Genomic DNA, 17,469 nt, shown 5'->3' with positions numbered 1-17,469 from the left:
TTCTTAATAGATGTCTTAATTTACCTCTCACTTTCAACTTATCATATGTACTCGCACTAACATGTTGATTTTTTTCCTATTTTATAATTGCTAATAAGTAGAAAACACATATAGTAAAGAAGAATAGCCGACTTACATGTAAGTGTAGTTTTAAGGGAAGGGGAAGAAGATTTTTAGAATATCTTCAGTGTGCAAATTTCAGTTATTTCTCTGAATTAAAACTGGGAACATACTGTTTAATCAAAATGTTTCTTATCATTTTGGGAAAACCCGGGGAAATATCTTAAGTCTTTTTACAATCTTATAAGATATGTATTAGCGTGTGAACAGGAAAGAAGTTGTTTAATACAACAGTATTATAATACTTGTATTACACTATAAAAATCTCATCGTGTATACCGGCCTTTACCAAAACAAATGACTTTTTTTTCAATATGTTGATATCTTCATAGGATGTGATAGTTGATGATTTTTATGCGCCCGAATCGAAAGATCCGAGGCGTATATACGTTGCGCACGGTGTTGGTGTCAGTTTCAGTAACGTCAAAATGACGTATTTAACGTGAAGTTCTAGAAAATTAATTTGACGTTGCTTTTTTCGCTAACTTTTTTTTTAGGAAGAAAAGATAAAAACCCAGTAATACCGCGAATTATATAGTGCAATTCATTGAAGACACATGTAATTAAGTTCTCATATGTAGTTCAATGTAGATATATAATACAGCAAATAAATTATTCTGTTATGTTATTTTTTCAATATGTGTTGGATGTTTCTAGAGTAAAGGTAAAATAGTTTTCATGATTTTATATACCTGGCTTTATTCAATATTTATAAGTTAATCTTAATTGATCCCGGGATTAAATGAAATTCTCTTCTAGTCGGGTATCATCATATGCATGGACTTACAAAGTATCAACTGTATTTTACTAATGTTTCTCCTCATATAGTCTATATTAAAAAAAATTTAAAATGTGTCTGGTTTAATCTGCGAAAAAAGGGCTCCTATTTTCAGAAAAATCCAAAAGGGAAATATATATTATACGTGGCCCTACTTTGATGCAGATATTTTAGGTCTCAACTCTCTCTCTCTCTCTCTCTCTCTCTCTCTCTCTCTCTCTCTCTCTCTGCCCTTTTGTATGCATGTTGCGGGTGGAAAATATAAGCATGGTTTGTCTCATTTAATAAAAAGCTGTGTACATTTAACAAACTTTGTTCGACATCGCATCTTAAATTGATGTGCTTTTAATTCAATTCAGATAAATTCGAAACATTTCTATATCGTATCAGTAGGGCCTCGAACCTGTCCTTTGTTTTCAGTAAGTTGTACGATTGTAACTACATGTATATCGCTGGTTTAGCACTGAATTAATTTTTTCGTTCAAAGTCCCTATTCCCATCCCATCTTGAGCCATTACATAGACCCTTACATACTGAGTACTTTTCTCGTAGATCTAAATATTTCAAATGATTTAGTTTTAAAAAAGAAGAGGTACCGAACCTGAGAATCAACCCCTCCCTCTCCCTCACTTTTAGTTCTCCATGAAAAGAATTTTCGATGAAGTGGACTTTAATTAGAGGTTTCAGTTGTATTTATTCGAAAAATATTCCAGTTTTCTCCTCTCCACCCCCCTTTTATAAGCTTTGCAACGTACGTGCCTAGCTCACAGATCAATGATCGAAGGTTTCCTACTTCTTTGGATACCTATGCAGTTTACCTGCTTTAGGGATTGTAAGCCCTTTCCATACTTATAAATGGAAGCAAAGAGTGTTTCAAACAACGTTTCGTATATGCGTTCATCAAGATTTAGATTTATATAATTAAATTGAGGAATTTTGGTGACGGCGGGGTAAGATTTTAATCAGATTGAAGAGATTGTATAGAGGCATTATCCTATCCCTAAACTAATTTTGTTTAAATAAATTGTTACTAGGTACTAGTACCATTTAGTTCGGTTTAAATGAGTTTAAAAGCATTTTTTTTTTAAATAAGAAAAAATGAAACATCACTAAATAAATCACGAAAAGGAAGGACCCATTGCTTATAACCAAATATATAAATGAAAAACAAATATTTTTAATTACAGGAAATAAGGTAATATAGCCGATCTCGCCTTACCCTGTTTCCAAATGTCGGCAATTCATATGTAAATCTATACACCTATTTTTTGTTTAAAATATATTAAAATACATTTTTTTTCATTTCATACGATGCTACCGGGTAAATGACAAAAAGAACTTTTGTTGTGAAAATGTGATACTTTATTTAAATCACAACCTCGGACAACCCCTAACCCTAATTCAATATTGGACTATTCAATGTACACTCGCCATGTAGAACAGTTTATAACAGCATCAAATAGAGTTGACACACTTAACTGTCAGGTTATTAAAATTTGAAATCATATTCTTGCATAAATTTTGGTTTGTGTGATTTTTTTTTCTCGTGTCTTTAATTAATTCGGACTCTGAATGGTACAAGGATATATAGTTTTATACTTATACAGTGTACCACAGTATACACTGTACATGTTTTACTTTTATATATATAAATACAACTTTCAAAACCTAAAGTTATTCTTAAAATTAATCGTTATTGGTACAGTTTTCTTTTATCCATATCAGGCTCATCAGTAATAAGAGGAAGTTTAAAGAGTAAGTTTATTTGGGAAAACTATCTTTTGACGCTTTAGGTTACGTTTTATACATTGAACGTAATATCGTAATGACGTCAAAACGCCAAATTTTTACATGTGTAACATTTACGTTGACATTTATATTTTGTTAGGATCTTGTCACCATTCCATTTAATATTATTTTGGAATATACTAATAACTTTTTAAAGAGATGCACATTTCATAAAAATCTTAAAATTTTTAATATGTCTAATTTTAATGACTATACATATTATTTATTTTACCACATTTATACAATTATAGTTAGATTTATTACTTTTGGACATTGTGTGACATTTATGTTGACATTGTAAAAAGCCTGTAAAACAAATACCGTTTTATAGAATCAATTTAGTTTGATATCTAAATAAAGTTTTGATTTTGCACATTTTGTATTTAATGTCGTTTGCTGCCAAATTAGAAAAATGAATTCTTAAAATGAAAGTAATTGCTGGAATTTAGTTTGTCGTCAAATTCATTTGTGACATATAGCTACATGTACATGTTGTACATATATGTGAAACAGCAATTATTGTTAAAATTTAAGACACCGCAAGTTAAATTTCTGTCTAGAGATTTTTCTATTAATATCATGGCAACATTTTGTAGAATTTAAAATAATTTTCAACATTAATTTTTCACCCAGCATTACAAAATTTGCCATTTTACGAATTTTAAGAACTTTGTGACATTGAATGTCCAAACTTTGTGACACACCATCTTCTTCAACATCTTCACGATTAATCGGTTTAATATGAGAAATCCAACATACATATCAACCCAAAATATCAGTCTTTTATAAAATATAGTTCTTAACACACAAAAAGGATTATTGAGATGTAATATAAAAACAGATTTAGCTCATGTAATTATTATTCTAAGTAACCGAAGACTTTTTATGTGTATCCTATATTAACGTGCGTCTACACCTCCGTCTTGGATTTTGAGCGACGCGTTCAGAGCATACGGATTGAATGAGATTACAATTTTTTAAAAACAATTACGTCATTTACATCATATTTTGAGTTTCTCTGCCAAATTCCATTACATTGTTGACGGAAAGTCCCGCCTATTCAAACTAATGACCTCAAACAGTGATTGTGCCGTAATCGACTGACAAAAATGATAAGAAATAGATAAACGACCTCTTGGCTGTGAGGTTATTGTACAGTTTTAGGTATTCTGGAGAGCCAAGACGATGGACCATTTCTTCAAAGGTAGATTCTGAATATAATTTTATTGATTAATCACTTATCAATTTTATAATGACACATTTACTTTCTTTTAAACTTCAATGAATCACATATTTACCTATTTTGGACTAAAATATTTCCTTTACTTAAATCTGGATATTCTCTGGAAATGCATCCACGAATAACTTGCATAGTAAAATATATTTAAGTCGAATTTAACTTTCTTTGTGTATAATGACCAATGAAAATTGCTGTAAATTTTTTAAGTAGCAGTTAGAAATACTATTTTGAATATGAAAATAATGAATATGATATGTATAATGAATATATAACATAAATAATTATAGCACATAACCTTTTTCGTTTAATTTTCAGCGTCAATCGTCCTTATTTACATTTACATTCAATGGTGTACTGCAGGTAATATATATTTCTCATCTTACATTACATCATAATATCATGTCTTTTTCCAGAAATTGTTTGATCATGAAAGTCTTGTTGAATGACTTAAGTTATTATTAAGAAAGCAAACACCTTTCGGACATTTTTTTTTCAAAAAAAAAAAACAAAAATTGAAACGAAATGTGAAAGAATGGGGAAAACCTTATCTTGCGATCAGCATATGGCAATTTATTAGTAACAGTCAAGGACTTTATATGGGTCATTTTCAAAAAAGGTTCATTTTTGAATGACATATTTTTGAAAAATGAAAGTGGTTTTACTATGATTTTTTCAACTTTATTTGAATAATACAGTAATAAACTACTAAAATCCACTGCATTGCAGAAAATAATATATTTCTTTAAAAAAATATTGATATTTTATCTTAGTCATTTAAACTTTAATGTCCTTCCTGTTACTTTTGTAAAACTCTATTTCAAAATTTTCATCAAATAATCTTTTGTATATTGTTAAAAAATGAAAAAATTATCATTGAATGCCAAGATGTTTGACATTCATCTAATATATGAGCGTTTAAAAGCATGTCAAACTACCATATACCAAGCAGAAGCAAAATCTACAGTTTCTCTTCATAAAAAACCTTATTGCGGAATGTTTATATACTATAGTTGAAAAAAACATTCTTGTACACTATTTTTGTGATTAGAATAAAAAATTACAGAAAGTTATTTAAATAGGTGCTCTGCCAAAGCAATTTAAACTAGGAAAATATACTGGTAACAGTACTTTAAAGACAAAACAGTAACAGGATCGACAAAACAGTGTAATTGGATGGACAATGAAATCTACAATTTAAATAAAAATTGACTTTTTCTAAATTTATTGGTTAAGAAAAGAGAAAGAAATGTAGAATAAAAACATAATTTTGTAAAATCTGGCAAATTCGAGACAACGAAAGACATTTATGTCCATCCTGTTACGAAATTTAATTGTAAAGTGCTATAAAAATATTTATCACTTCATTTTTTGTTTATTAAAGGTACTCTATGCTGTTGCAAAACTAAGAATTTTTCATAATTTTAAGAAAAACAAATGATAAGACTTAAATAGGTATATAAATATTTGATTTTAACAAACGCATAAATATAACCTTCTAAAAATCGTATAAACATGTAAGGTATATTCTTAAAATATATGATTATAAGGAATTTAAAGTTTATTTATATATGTATTAAAGTATTCCCATAACAAAAGATAGGATATTCCCCCTTTTTTTTCTTTAGAAGTGTGTGTCTCTTTTTTAGAATTATTATTAGAATATAATACTGTATATAATTCGTAATATGGTTTTACTTTTAGAATCCTTACATTGTTTATCCTGTATAGATACTGTATCACCTCTCCACTGTCATCTCATCAGAAAATGTCCCACGGGTGATGTAAGAATTTTTAAAGACTTAAGTTTGTAAAATAGACTGAATTTGTTTGTTTTTTTCTCCTTCTAATAATGCAAAAAATTAAAGACTATATTTTTTCGCATGTTATGACTCGACCCATCCTTTACGATGTATTGGTAGATTATTGTTTGTTCACTTTCCAATTTTTAAACTATTTTACAAAACAACTCGGAATGGAAAGATTTACTTTTGGATTTATCATTTTAAACTTCGCCACTGAATACGTAATGGTCAAGAACCAAATTAACGTTTGGATGACTAGAAAATGTCTTCAAGTTTAAATTTTAAATTATGTCGATCTCAATGTTGTCTTAATAAAAGAATAAACAACTATTTTTAAGCAATTATTGTGGTTTGTGTATTTCTAATTAAAAGGTATGCTACATAGAACAATTCAGGACAATCAATGGAGAACAGCTTTACAATATGGGATGCTACACCGAAAGGGTGAGTACTTTTTTTATCAATCGCTAACATTAATATTTGCTGTTTTTCATGCATTTTACTAAGCCAACTGTAAATTGATTTAAATGTCATTTTCGTGTATACTCAAGTGTACAAATATGAACCGAAAAAATCGTGTTACAGGTAGTTACGCCACAGTCAGCTACAGAGACTTTAATTAAAAAATGCAACGATATATGGCTGCGAATAATTCACCTATTGAGTATACATGTACATGTATTTTTTGTATTATTTACTGTACTCAATAATATTTTTTGTACCTAGGAAGGATAGGATTATCAAAATTTATTTCCAAGCATATTTTTTATTTAAAATTTATAGAAAATATTTATTAGAGAAATTGTATGTCGATATTTCAACCTTATACTGTACTTGTGATTGTACCTTGTGATTATATATAGATATGCCATGACCGTCAAATATCAGCTAAAAGACGTCAATTGTCTCATTTGACCGGAAGTGAGAATCCACAGTGTGTACACTGCTGCAAATCTGATGCCTGTAATATACAAGGTTGTCACTCTTCAGGTAAATTGGAAATTTCTTCATAAAAAAAAAAGTGGATTTAATTATATGTCTTCCAATAACAATTGTTTACCTACATAGGACTATATATATATATATATATATATATATATATATATATATATATATATATATATATATATATATATATATATATATATATATATATATATATATATATATATATATATAAAAAGATTTACCTGTAAACTACCGAGCACTGTGGATTTTTTTGTTTCAATATATATATATATATATATATATATATATATATATATATATATATATATATATATATATATATATATATATATATATATATATACCGTTACATAAATTAAATACCAAATTGAGAAAAACATTTGTTTTTGCTTGAAGGGTTTCCTATTCAACGTGGACCTTTGTGTTTTAACTGTAAACAGAGCAGCAACCCGGAACTCTGTCGTTACGCCAAGGTTTGCGAGTTTGATCAGGTAATAATTTAATTATATTTTTATAATCACTTTTCTGATTTATTTGTTTTGTCAATGGACGGTAGAAGAACTGTTTATATTGTCCAAACCGAGGCAAACGTTTTGACAATATAAAAACGTAATATGAAAACCAATTTTTTTATACTTATGTGAGGCCATAGTTGTGGCGTGTTCGAAATTAGGGTCACGTGATTTGTTGGTAAAAATAGCAGTTCGCAGGGTTGTGCGTTAATCTACGCTCGCTTAGTTCTTGGAATGTAAAGTAAGATACACTGTGAATTAAGAATATTTTGTGGATGATATAAACATGGAATCTTCTATAGATGATTTGGAATTGACATGTATTATATAGTATCTCTGGATCTTGAGAATATTTGTATATTGAAAATAAAGAGCTATCCAGCAGCATCCTGTAAACGACACATGTGTTTGTTGATTAATTGGCACTTAATTAATTGATATTCAAACGAACGAGGTGAGGGAGAATATAAGACGCTTTATATTTTAAACACTTATTGTTTCATTACCTGATTCAGCCTTGGCTTGATAATGGCCACTGGACAAATTGAAATATTTTTGAATTTTTATTTAATTTATTTAATAATTAATAGGATAAACATGATAAAGGTTTTCGAAACAAAGCTATAAAAACTTATATTATCGCATTGATCTTTTACTGACCTTTTCTTAACTTCTGTGCTATGTATATCCTATGTATATTTCTTTTTAAAAGGTTTGTCATCTGCATGAAGAAGAGGAGTTCGGGGACAAGTTCTATGTGTCGTCATGTTTACTTCAGAATGTAAGTCGAACTCATTACGAAAACTTAAATGCTATGCATGAAAAACTCAAACATAGTGTTTTTATCCTTGTAAGATTCGTTTTTACGCAAAGGGGTTTAAAAAAGCATAGTTAATTGAGATGTTAAATATAATTTATATTGAAGATGGATAAATGTCATAAGCATGATATAAAGGGTATTTGTAAAACACGCTCCTGTTGATGAACCATTAAGCATTGGAGTAATGTTCATCATATTATAAAATGTCAGTTCAATTAAAATATCTGTAATTCACGATTTACTACTCACATCAATATAAATGACACTTGATTGGTAACTTTAAACAATGGGTATACAAAGGTTTCTTTAAAACCGAAAACATATATTGCTTGGTGTCAAAGTTGTAATGAGGAAATGTATAAAAATCTTGTCTGGAAATCCAGCTAGTAGGATAACGTATAGAAACGTTATAAAATTATTGCTTTTTAAATCAATTTAACGAAGGATATGGCTGAAAAATTACATTGACTGAAAAAGAACTGGAATAATTGTTAGTTGATTTATAATCGTGTTACACAGAATCTAAGAGCCCAATTTGCAATCTATCTTTATTTGTGAAGTTTATGTCGAACAAAGTAGGAGAAAAAGAATTTTTGTTGCTTTTGTTTTTGTTGTCCAGTGTGGAAATAAAAGAAATTCTGCGTTTACCTTGAAACTTAACTAGAAACGTAATGTTCATTAACAATTGTTTCGATTTGGAACTTCATTTTGTCATGAACTAACATGAATGAGCATGAATATCACCATTGTTACGAAATAATACCGTACTTGATGTCAAAACTATAGTGCAAACTGTTTTGCTTTGAAACATGACATTTGAAATTTGTAGATACGATCAGAAAAAATTAATAATGTAAATATAATGCAAAGAATTTCATTTTTGAAGATTCATGAGGACATGAAGTACGACGCTTCATGTATTTTATTAAGCGCGTTAGCGCGTACACCCCTCTTTTGATTAAAGAATTGCATATCCACTTTGTCCGTCTCCCTGTTAGTTTTGTTTTAAATTCCGGCTTTTATCCTTTATATCGTAAGGCTTACATCTATGAATCCTTATCAAATGATTAATTTTAGCTAAAAAGGTGACCATGATATTAGTTTCCTCTTTTTGAAAAAATATTTCCAAGCAGTTTCCATTCGTGTTCAAGTAGAAGCATATTTTGCAAACTGTGAAACCTGGATTCTTTTCAGTTTTTACGTATAGACTTTAGTGGGACAAAGTGTGTTGCGACGCTAACATTAGTTTTAATTGTTTTGAGACTTATACGATAAATAAATTATTGACTAGTTTCTAGATCATATCCATGACATTTTGAACAATCCAGCTTAGAAAGTATATGTAGATACAATTTGGTGAAATTTTGGTGGACTATTACTAAAAAGGAAAACAAAATAACTTTTTTTTAATTCTACAATTTAACGATCAATTGCAATCATCTAGAATCTTCATTGTTGGACGGAATAATTAAAACTTTATTAGTAAGGTCACGAGGACCAAACCCCAAGAGAATATGTATTTCTGAAGATAAACAAAATTTAGATAAAATGTTGGCCAATCTTCTGCATGGTTCCGTCAATGTAATATCCTGTAAACCATTTTTCTTATATTTTTGATATACAAAGTGGCCTTGAAATTCAATGAATCTGTCTTTTTAAATTTCTATTTATAAGGTAAAAATTTTACCTGATGTTTTTTTTTTCATTATCTAGGAATGTGAAGTAGGTGTGACAGTAACTGATGCCTTTGGAAAGAGGACAATCAATCAGAAATCTTCCATGTGTTGTAATTCTGATTTATGTAACAAAGGACTTGGTAAGTACTTTTAAAGAGCTATTATTTTTTGGCAACAACTGGTATTTAATTTTAATGAAACTTTGCCCTTTTACAATTTGACACCAAAATTTTGTCTCATATAGAGAAAACTGTAGATATCTTTCTATCATCTAAATACTGGTTAATGACTTGCTTCGATCGTTTAAGACATGTATATGAGTAGAACATGCTCTTGTGAAATGAATCAAATAAGAGACATGTGCGATTAGTAATGGTACATTTAAGGAATCACGGTCTAGTTAAAAGAGTATGCCTAAGCATCAATGATAGCGAAACCTGCTAGCATATATTATCCCAAGTTTCCAATAATCGTTGATGTCCATGGCATACTCCAATAACTAGACAGTGATTCCTTTTTTTCTATTTCATAGTGAAATAAAATTGTGAATTCAGATTTTAAAAATGTAGACTAATTTATTTAAATTGCACGAGGCTTTCCATGTCAATTTTAATTGTCCTCGCCCACTGACGTCAAACACAAAGACATTCGCGCAAGAATTACATGCATATTAGGCCTCTTTAGCTCCTGTCCTGTCGCTTGGCGAAATTTACATCCCGGTAGAATGATCAAGAAATAATCTCAACTTACTTACAAAGGGTTATTATAAGAGTCTATGATAAGCTGGCTTTGAATTAGTGTACGAAATTTTTTTAAATGTTATTATATTTATTTATCTGATTTAAACAATTAGTTTTCGTGTCAATAACCTGCTTCGGTTTTTTAAGCTATGTCCAACAGCCTTTGTGTCGGTCCTTATTTCTGGACTTTCATTAGAAGTTCATTTTTATATGAGTTAAGGATTAAGGGAATCTTTTTATAAAATCCATTCTGAGTGAATTTAACAAATAAACACTACCTAAAGCTAAGATATTTTACCATTCATTTTGTCTTTTAATGAAAAGTAAAAAGAACATTTTCTGTACACTCTATTTTAGGCATGAATAAATTTAAAGGCACAGTCTGATCCGAACGCGAATAATTTATATAAAGGATACGACAACATCCAAGATTAAACACATTTTTTTGACAAAAAACATTTACTAACAGGGATTTTGAATTCAAAATGTAATTTTTTTTTTTAAATCCAGTTTCGCTGTATTTAACCCTTTTTATACACCTTATACAATAATTAATGCTTTTGTTGCAGCTTGTCCTGCAGGCAAATATGGCAGAACCTGTATGTCTAACTGTGGACATTGTATAAATAGAACTTGTGATGGTATGAGTGGCGCATGCCCAACCGGATGTACAGCGGGATGGACAGGAAGCAACTGCACTCACCGTAAAATTTTTAAAACAAACTCTTTACTCTTAAGTCTTTTTACATTTGCATAAATCCCTTATGTTTTATATAATATAAGAATTTAAGAATGATAGCTGAAAATGCCAAACTTAGCGCCCATGAGTGAAAATTAGATGTCATTTAATATAAAAATAATGATTTTTCCCCCTAGAAAGAATGTATTTTAATTTTTTAAAAAATTAAAGTTAGTCTGATTGTCAGAATATATTTTTATGACAATAATTATAACACTCAGTTGGAAACTGCAATTAACTATGTGTATAAAAATAAAGATTTTTGTATCAAATTTATTTTATAGTATGTGCAGCAGGAACATTTATTTTGACAGCTGGTTTCCTTTTTTTTATTTTTTAAGTGTTATGATATCAAACATTTAATATATAATTATTTGATTTTTTAAAATACTTTTTGTTATGATTGCTCTATTGATATACCTACAAAAAGCAACGCAAGAATTAGTTAAATTATTACAATATTTCGAAAAACGAAAGCATGAGATTCAATCTTTTTGAAAAAGAATTGCTGCGTGCAAATACGATGGGCGTTCAATAAATAATGTCACTGGTGCTCGGAAAGAAACAAAAAACGCTTTTCAATGATTTAGTCTTCATGATTAAGCTAAAACATTCTCTTTTCATTGAAAGTCATGTATGTAACATATTTATTCCATTTCTAATTGTTTTTAGAACACATGTTTGAGTATGACCCTTTGTATACTGGAATATGACAGATCCTATGATTTCCTGTACTTGTTTTTTTTCTGAAAGGTGTTTTTTCTTCAAGTTTGGGAAATGAAACAAGTCAAAGGTTGAAAGTGCTGGCCAATATTGTTGGTGTGACAAAATATTAACTTTTTTTAAACCCCAGAACTTTCTTCATGGCCTGTAGGTTTGGACGCTGTCATGAAGAAATTTAATGTAGTGAATTCCTCATTCTTGCTCCTTCAACTCATAAACTTTCACTTTTTTGCAAAAACATTTCTTTCTAGACTCTTCATGAAATTGAAATTACTCCGCCAATAAGAATTTGAACAACAAAACCACTAATATTTAAGATATCAGCATATAAAATTGTTTTGTGCTCTTGCAATTCTTTGCTCTTTTCAGACCTTTGCTGCTTTGTCAAGTTTATTTCATTGTAAATTTATTTTGATGGTTTAAAACAAAATAGATTCAAGTTTCATTATCTGTTTAAATTTCAGACAAACATGGATAAGTATTTTTTTTTTATTTTTAAAAATAATTGTTTAGATATTCCTACACGCTGTCGTTTTTTCATAATATTGGGTGACCTTTGAGTATTAAACTTTTTTACTATCAAATGTTTCTTTAAAGCAGTGTAAACCACCCCCAAAATAATGTATATCAAATTTCCAATGTGTCTTAAAGTCAATCAAACATACTCGGTGACAATGTGTTGAACTTTCGCAAATATACATTGGTTCTTGGAGGTCCTTGTCGCCAAGGACAGTACTAGTGCCCATTTTTGATGCCCATCATTTTTGTTTATTGAAATCCACCTGCTCATGTGTGTATAAAACAGACATTGGTTGCAGTAAATTTTACACATTTCAGTTATTATATCTTTGGGATTCTCAACAAGTTTTACAACAGCTTTAATGGAGCGTTTAATTCCATTCTAGTTTACTAGGGTCTTGACTTTTCATTTTAAAAGCAGTATCCCGAGTAGCCATTGTTTTCCAGCTTCTCACAATGGAAAAATGTGATGAAAAGTGTTCATATAAATTTCTAACAATGCATTAAAGATTCATTAATTAGAAAACGTCAAGCTTAGTGGCATATGATTTCCATATTGTATGTCATCGAGCTTATGACATTATTTATTAAACGTCCCTCGCATGCTAGTTATAAGACAGGAATTTCTCATCCAATAATTATGTTTAAAATCTTGTAATTAACTTATTGAGTATCATTGTTCCAAAGATTAGGAATGTCAAAATTTATAAGACAGGAATTTCCCATCCAGTAATAATGTTTAAAATCTTGTAATTAACTTATTGAGTATCATTGTTCCAAAGATTAGGAATGTCAAACGTTTACAGCAAAAACATATTTAATATATATCTAAAAACTGACAATTAATTCAGTGTTGGACATAATACATAAGTTTATATCCGGGTATAAAGCAGACAAAGTGATCAATAACTGGTACTTTTTTTTATTTTAGAAGCTTTAATGGACTGTCTGGACATTTTGAAAGCTGGGTACAATAGAACAGCCATCTATAAGATCTATCCGTGGAACAACTCTACATATAAAGAAGTTCTCTGTGATATGGACACAATGGGAGGCGGGTGGACCGTATGTAGCGCTAAAATTAAGGGCTACTGTAGATCACTAAATTTTCGCGACACCTTATTTTCGCGAGAAAGCCATTGACTCTTTATTAGCGAGACATAATTTTCACGAATTGTTGTTTTTCCTCTAAATAATCGTAAGGAATACTTTAAAACGCGAGAATGAAATTTTCGCGACCTCATTGTCTCGCGTAATTACGCAAAAATAGAGTTCTCGCGAATAAAATGTGATTTACAGTAACTGTCTACAGTAAAACTCGGTTATAACGAAGTCACTGGGACTTGTGAAATTACTTCGCTATATCCGTAATTTGTTATATCCGTAAAAGGATTGATTGATTGATGGATTGTATATTGTTTAACGTCCCTCTCGAGAATTTTTAACTCATATGGAGACGTCACCGTATGCCGGTAAAGGCAAATTTTGACCTTTACTCGGCACTTAGGGCCATTGAGCAGAGAGGGATCTTTTTCGTGCCAGCACCTACTGCGACACGGGACCTCGGTTTATACTGTCTCATCCGAAGGTCCGGTCTCTACGTCCCTCAGTGGGATTCGAACACGCGACGTAAGGATTAACTCCTTACTTCGCGACTCTAGAGCAGACGCTCTAACCAAAGATGACTTCGATATATTCGTGAATTCGCAATATCCGTGTTTGTGCTAAACGAGTTTTGCTGTGCATTTTGGGGTATTTTCTTTTTATCTGATCAAGCAATTGGCTGGCTTATTAATTTATATTTTCAATTAAAGCGTTTATGCATAAAATTATCAGGCAAGCCAATTGCTTGATTATCATCATAAAACTAAACCAGAAGTCTCTGTCGAGACTGTAGCTCTACAGATTTATACTTAAAACAAAGGATGAGAAAAGTAGCAGTTGGGACTTGAAACTTTAACAAGAGGCCCACGGGCCTTATAGGTCACCTGAGTATTGTGTAACAACTTTCAAACAATTATATTTGGTTCGTGTTTTAAACCGGAGGCCATGAAATTCACTATTTACAATTTTGAAAGAGGCACCATTGCTTATCATAATTATTAACTTAGCATGCTTACTCTATTTACTTAATACCCAGAGGTAGATCAGAGTAACAGAAAGAAAATGCACTTCCACTTTATAACCAGTTGTGCACCGTGATCACCCACTGACCCATGGGCCACATATTTCCAAATTTTGCAAATGTAATAATAAAATGGTTGATTAATAGCAAAGGGCAGATTTCAAAGCATTAATTCATTTTCAGACTATGTAACCCCCCCCCCCCCCTTTGACCCTGAGGGCATAAAAAAACCCACTTTGCTAGATGCACCTTTCTTTATCATAAATATATATATATACTTGGATCATTGGCATAAAATCCAGAAGCAAAGGAAAATATTTTCAAAGAATTAATGTATTTTTACTATATAATCAATAGAGCCCCGCCCTAACACCAGAACCCCTGACCCTGGGACCATAAAATTCACAAATCTGGAAGAGGCACTCTTGCTTATAAATAATAACTATGTGCTTAGTTAGTTTATTTAATACCCAGAAGCAGATAAGAAGATTTTCAAAAATATAATGCATTTTCACTATATAATCAATAGAGCCCCACCCTTACACCAGAACCCCTGACCCTGGGGCCATAAAATTCACAATTTTTGGAAGAGGCACTCTTGCTCATCATAACTATGTGCTTAGTGAGTTTATTTAATACCCAGGAGCAGAGAAGAAGATTTTCAAAGAAATAATGCATTTTCACTATATAATCTATAGAGCCCCGTCCTAACACCAGAACCCCTGACCCTGGGGCCATAAAATACACAAATCTGGAAGAGGCACTCTTGCTTATTATAACTATGTGCTTAGTTAGTTTATTTAATACCCAGGAGCAGAGAAGAAGATTTTCAAAAATATAATGCATTTTCACTATATAATCTATAGAGCCCCGCCCTAGCACTAGAACCCCTGACCCTGGGGCCATAAAATTCACAAATCTGAAGAGGCACTCTTGCTCATCATAACTATGTGCTTAGTTAGTTTATTTAATACCCAGAAGCAGAGAAGAAGATTTTCAAAGAAATAATGCATTTTCACTATATAATCTACAGATCCCCGCCCTAGCACTAGAACCCCTGACCCTGGGGCCATGAATTTCACAAATCTGGAAGAGGCACTCTTGCTCATCATAACTATGTGCTTAGTTAGTTTATCTAATACCCAGGAGCAGAGAAGAAGATTTTCAAAGAAATAATGCATTTTCACTATATAATCTATAGAGCCCCGCCCTAACACCAGAACCCCTGACCCTGGGGCCATAAAATTCACAAATCTGGAAGAGGCACTCTTGCTCATCATAACTATGTGCTTAGTTAGTTTCTTTAATACCCAGGAGCAGAGAAGAAGATTTTCAAAGAAATAATGCATTTTCACTATATAATCTATAGAGCCCCGCCCTAGCACAAAAACTCCTGACCCTGGGGCCATGAATTTCACAATTTTGGTAGAGGACTCAATGCTCATTACATTCATGCCAACAGTTTGCCTGCTTGATGTCCAGGAGTAAAGAAGAAGATTTTTAAAGATTTCATTAATTTTAGTGGTTTTGGCCCCACCCCTCAGGCCCCAGGGGGGTGGGGACCATGAAATTCACAATTTGTGTTCCCCTTCACCCATAGATGCTGTATACCAAATTTGGTTGAAATTGGTTCAGTGGTTTAAGAAAAGAAGCTGAAAATGTTCAAATGTTAACACACGACACACGACGGACGACGACGGACGAAAACGGATAGCAATAGGTCACCTGAGTTACTCAGGTGACCTAAAAAAGCAATAAATAGAAAAAAATAATCCTTGCCAAAAAATAAAAATAAAAACTGATATACAGAATTATGTATCTTAGTGTAGTCTACTTGTGTGCCAAGTTATATTGAAATCGGACCAAAACTGTAGGAGGGGTAGAATTTCACAAAAATTTCTATTTTTAGTAACCATGGCAACATCATTCATCAAAATCAAAAATCGATGCATAGAATTATGTATCTTAGTGTAGTCTACTTGTGTGCCAAGTTATACTGAAATCGGACCAAAACTGTAGGAGGAGTAGCATTTCGAAAGAATTTCACAAAAATTTCTATTTTTAGTAACCACGACAACACTGGTCATTGAAATCAAAAACCAATGCACACAATTATGTATTTTGGTGTAGTCTACTTATGTTCCAAGTTATATTGAAATCAGACCAAAACTGTAGGAGGAGTAGCATTTCGAAAGAATTTCTCCAAAATTTCTATTTTTAGCAACCACAGCAATACCAATCATTGAAATCAAAAAGCGATGCACAGAATTATGTATCTTAGTGTAGTCTACTTGTGTGCCAAGTTATACTGAAATCAGACCAAAACTGTAGGAGGAGTAGCATTTTGAAAAATTGTTTACAGACAGACAGACAGACAGACAGACAGACGGACGCCGGACGCATTACTATCGCATAAGCTCTTCTGGTCTCTGACCAGTAGAGCTAAAAATGACAGTTATTTCTTATATTTGTATACTCTTGATTTCGTAAATTCATGTGTTCAAGCCCCTCCTACTTCTCTTTTGTATGTCACTGTCTTCCACACTGCATATTGGGTTTTTTTACCAAGCCCATCTGTGAACCAGCAGTTTTATGTAGAAATCAAGTATTTTTACTATTAGTAGTTTTAACGCGAGCAAAGAATTTTCAAAATCTAAATATTTTCTTTTTAAAAAAATTCCTGCAGTAATGGCGTCTTCCCAACATGTCTGCAATTGATAGATTTTTTTAATATCTCATTTTATCTACGTTGAGAAATGAATTTATTAAAGGATTAAACCTTCTTTTTGCAGACTTTATATATGTGTAAACTCGTGACTTTTCACTCACACACTGAATAAAAGTGCGTTTAATTTTTATAATTCCAGTTACGAATTTTTAAAATCATTTCTATTTTAGGCTTCCATAAATTAAATCCT

At 31.1% G+C, this 17,469-nt stretch overlaps 1 protein-coding gene across 1 annotated transcript in view; it reads left to right on the top strand.

Annotated features, from left to right (window-relative positions):
• The first annotated feature begins 3,815 nt into the window (after positions 1–3,815).
• Positions 3,816–17,469, top strand: part of LOC134236867 (uncharacterized) — a 25,659-nt gene continuing 12,005 nt past the window's right edge. The window contains exons 1-10 of the mRNA XM_062719027.1: positions 3,816–3,890; positions 4,242–4,286; positions 5,628–5,707; positions 6,101–6,172; positions 6,592–6,718; positions 7,094–7,188; positions 7,922–7,990; positions 9,743–9,845; positions 11,015–11,149; positions 13,358–13,491. Of these exons, the coding sequence (XP_062575011.1) occupies positions 3,872–3,890; positions 4,242–4,286; positions 5,628–5,707; positions 6,101–6,172; positions 6,592–6,718; positions 7,094–7,188; positions 7,922–7,990; positions 9,743–9,845; positions 11,015–11,149; positions 13,358–13,491 (879 nt within the window). The 5' untranslated portion in view covers positions 3,816–3,871. The remainder of the gene's footprint in view (positions 3,891–4,241; positions 4,287–5,627; positions 5,708–6,100; positions 6,173–6,591; positions 6,719–7,093; positions 7,189–7,921; positions 7,991–9,742; positions 9,846–11,014; positions 11,150–13,357; positions 13,492–17,469) is intronic.

The sequence above is a fragment of the Saccostrea cucullata genome, unplaced genomic scaffold, assembly GCF_032062105.1.
Source record: "Saccostrea cucullata isolate Sc308-1 unplaced genomic scaffold, CSIRO_AGI_Scuc_v1 ctg1772, whole genome shotgun sequence".
Taxonomy (NCBI): domain Eukaryota; kingdom Metazoa; phylum Mollusca; class Bivalvia; order Ostreida; family Ostreidae; genus Saccostrea; species Saccostrea cuccullata.
This window is presented reverse-complemented; position numbering and strand designations above follow the sequence as displayed.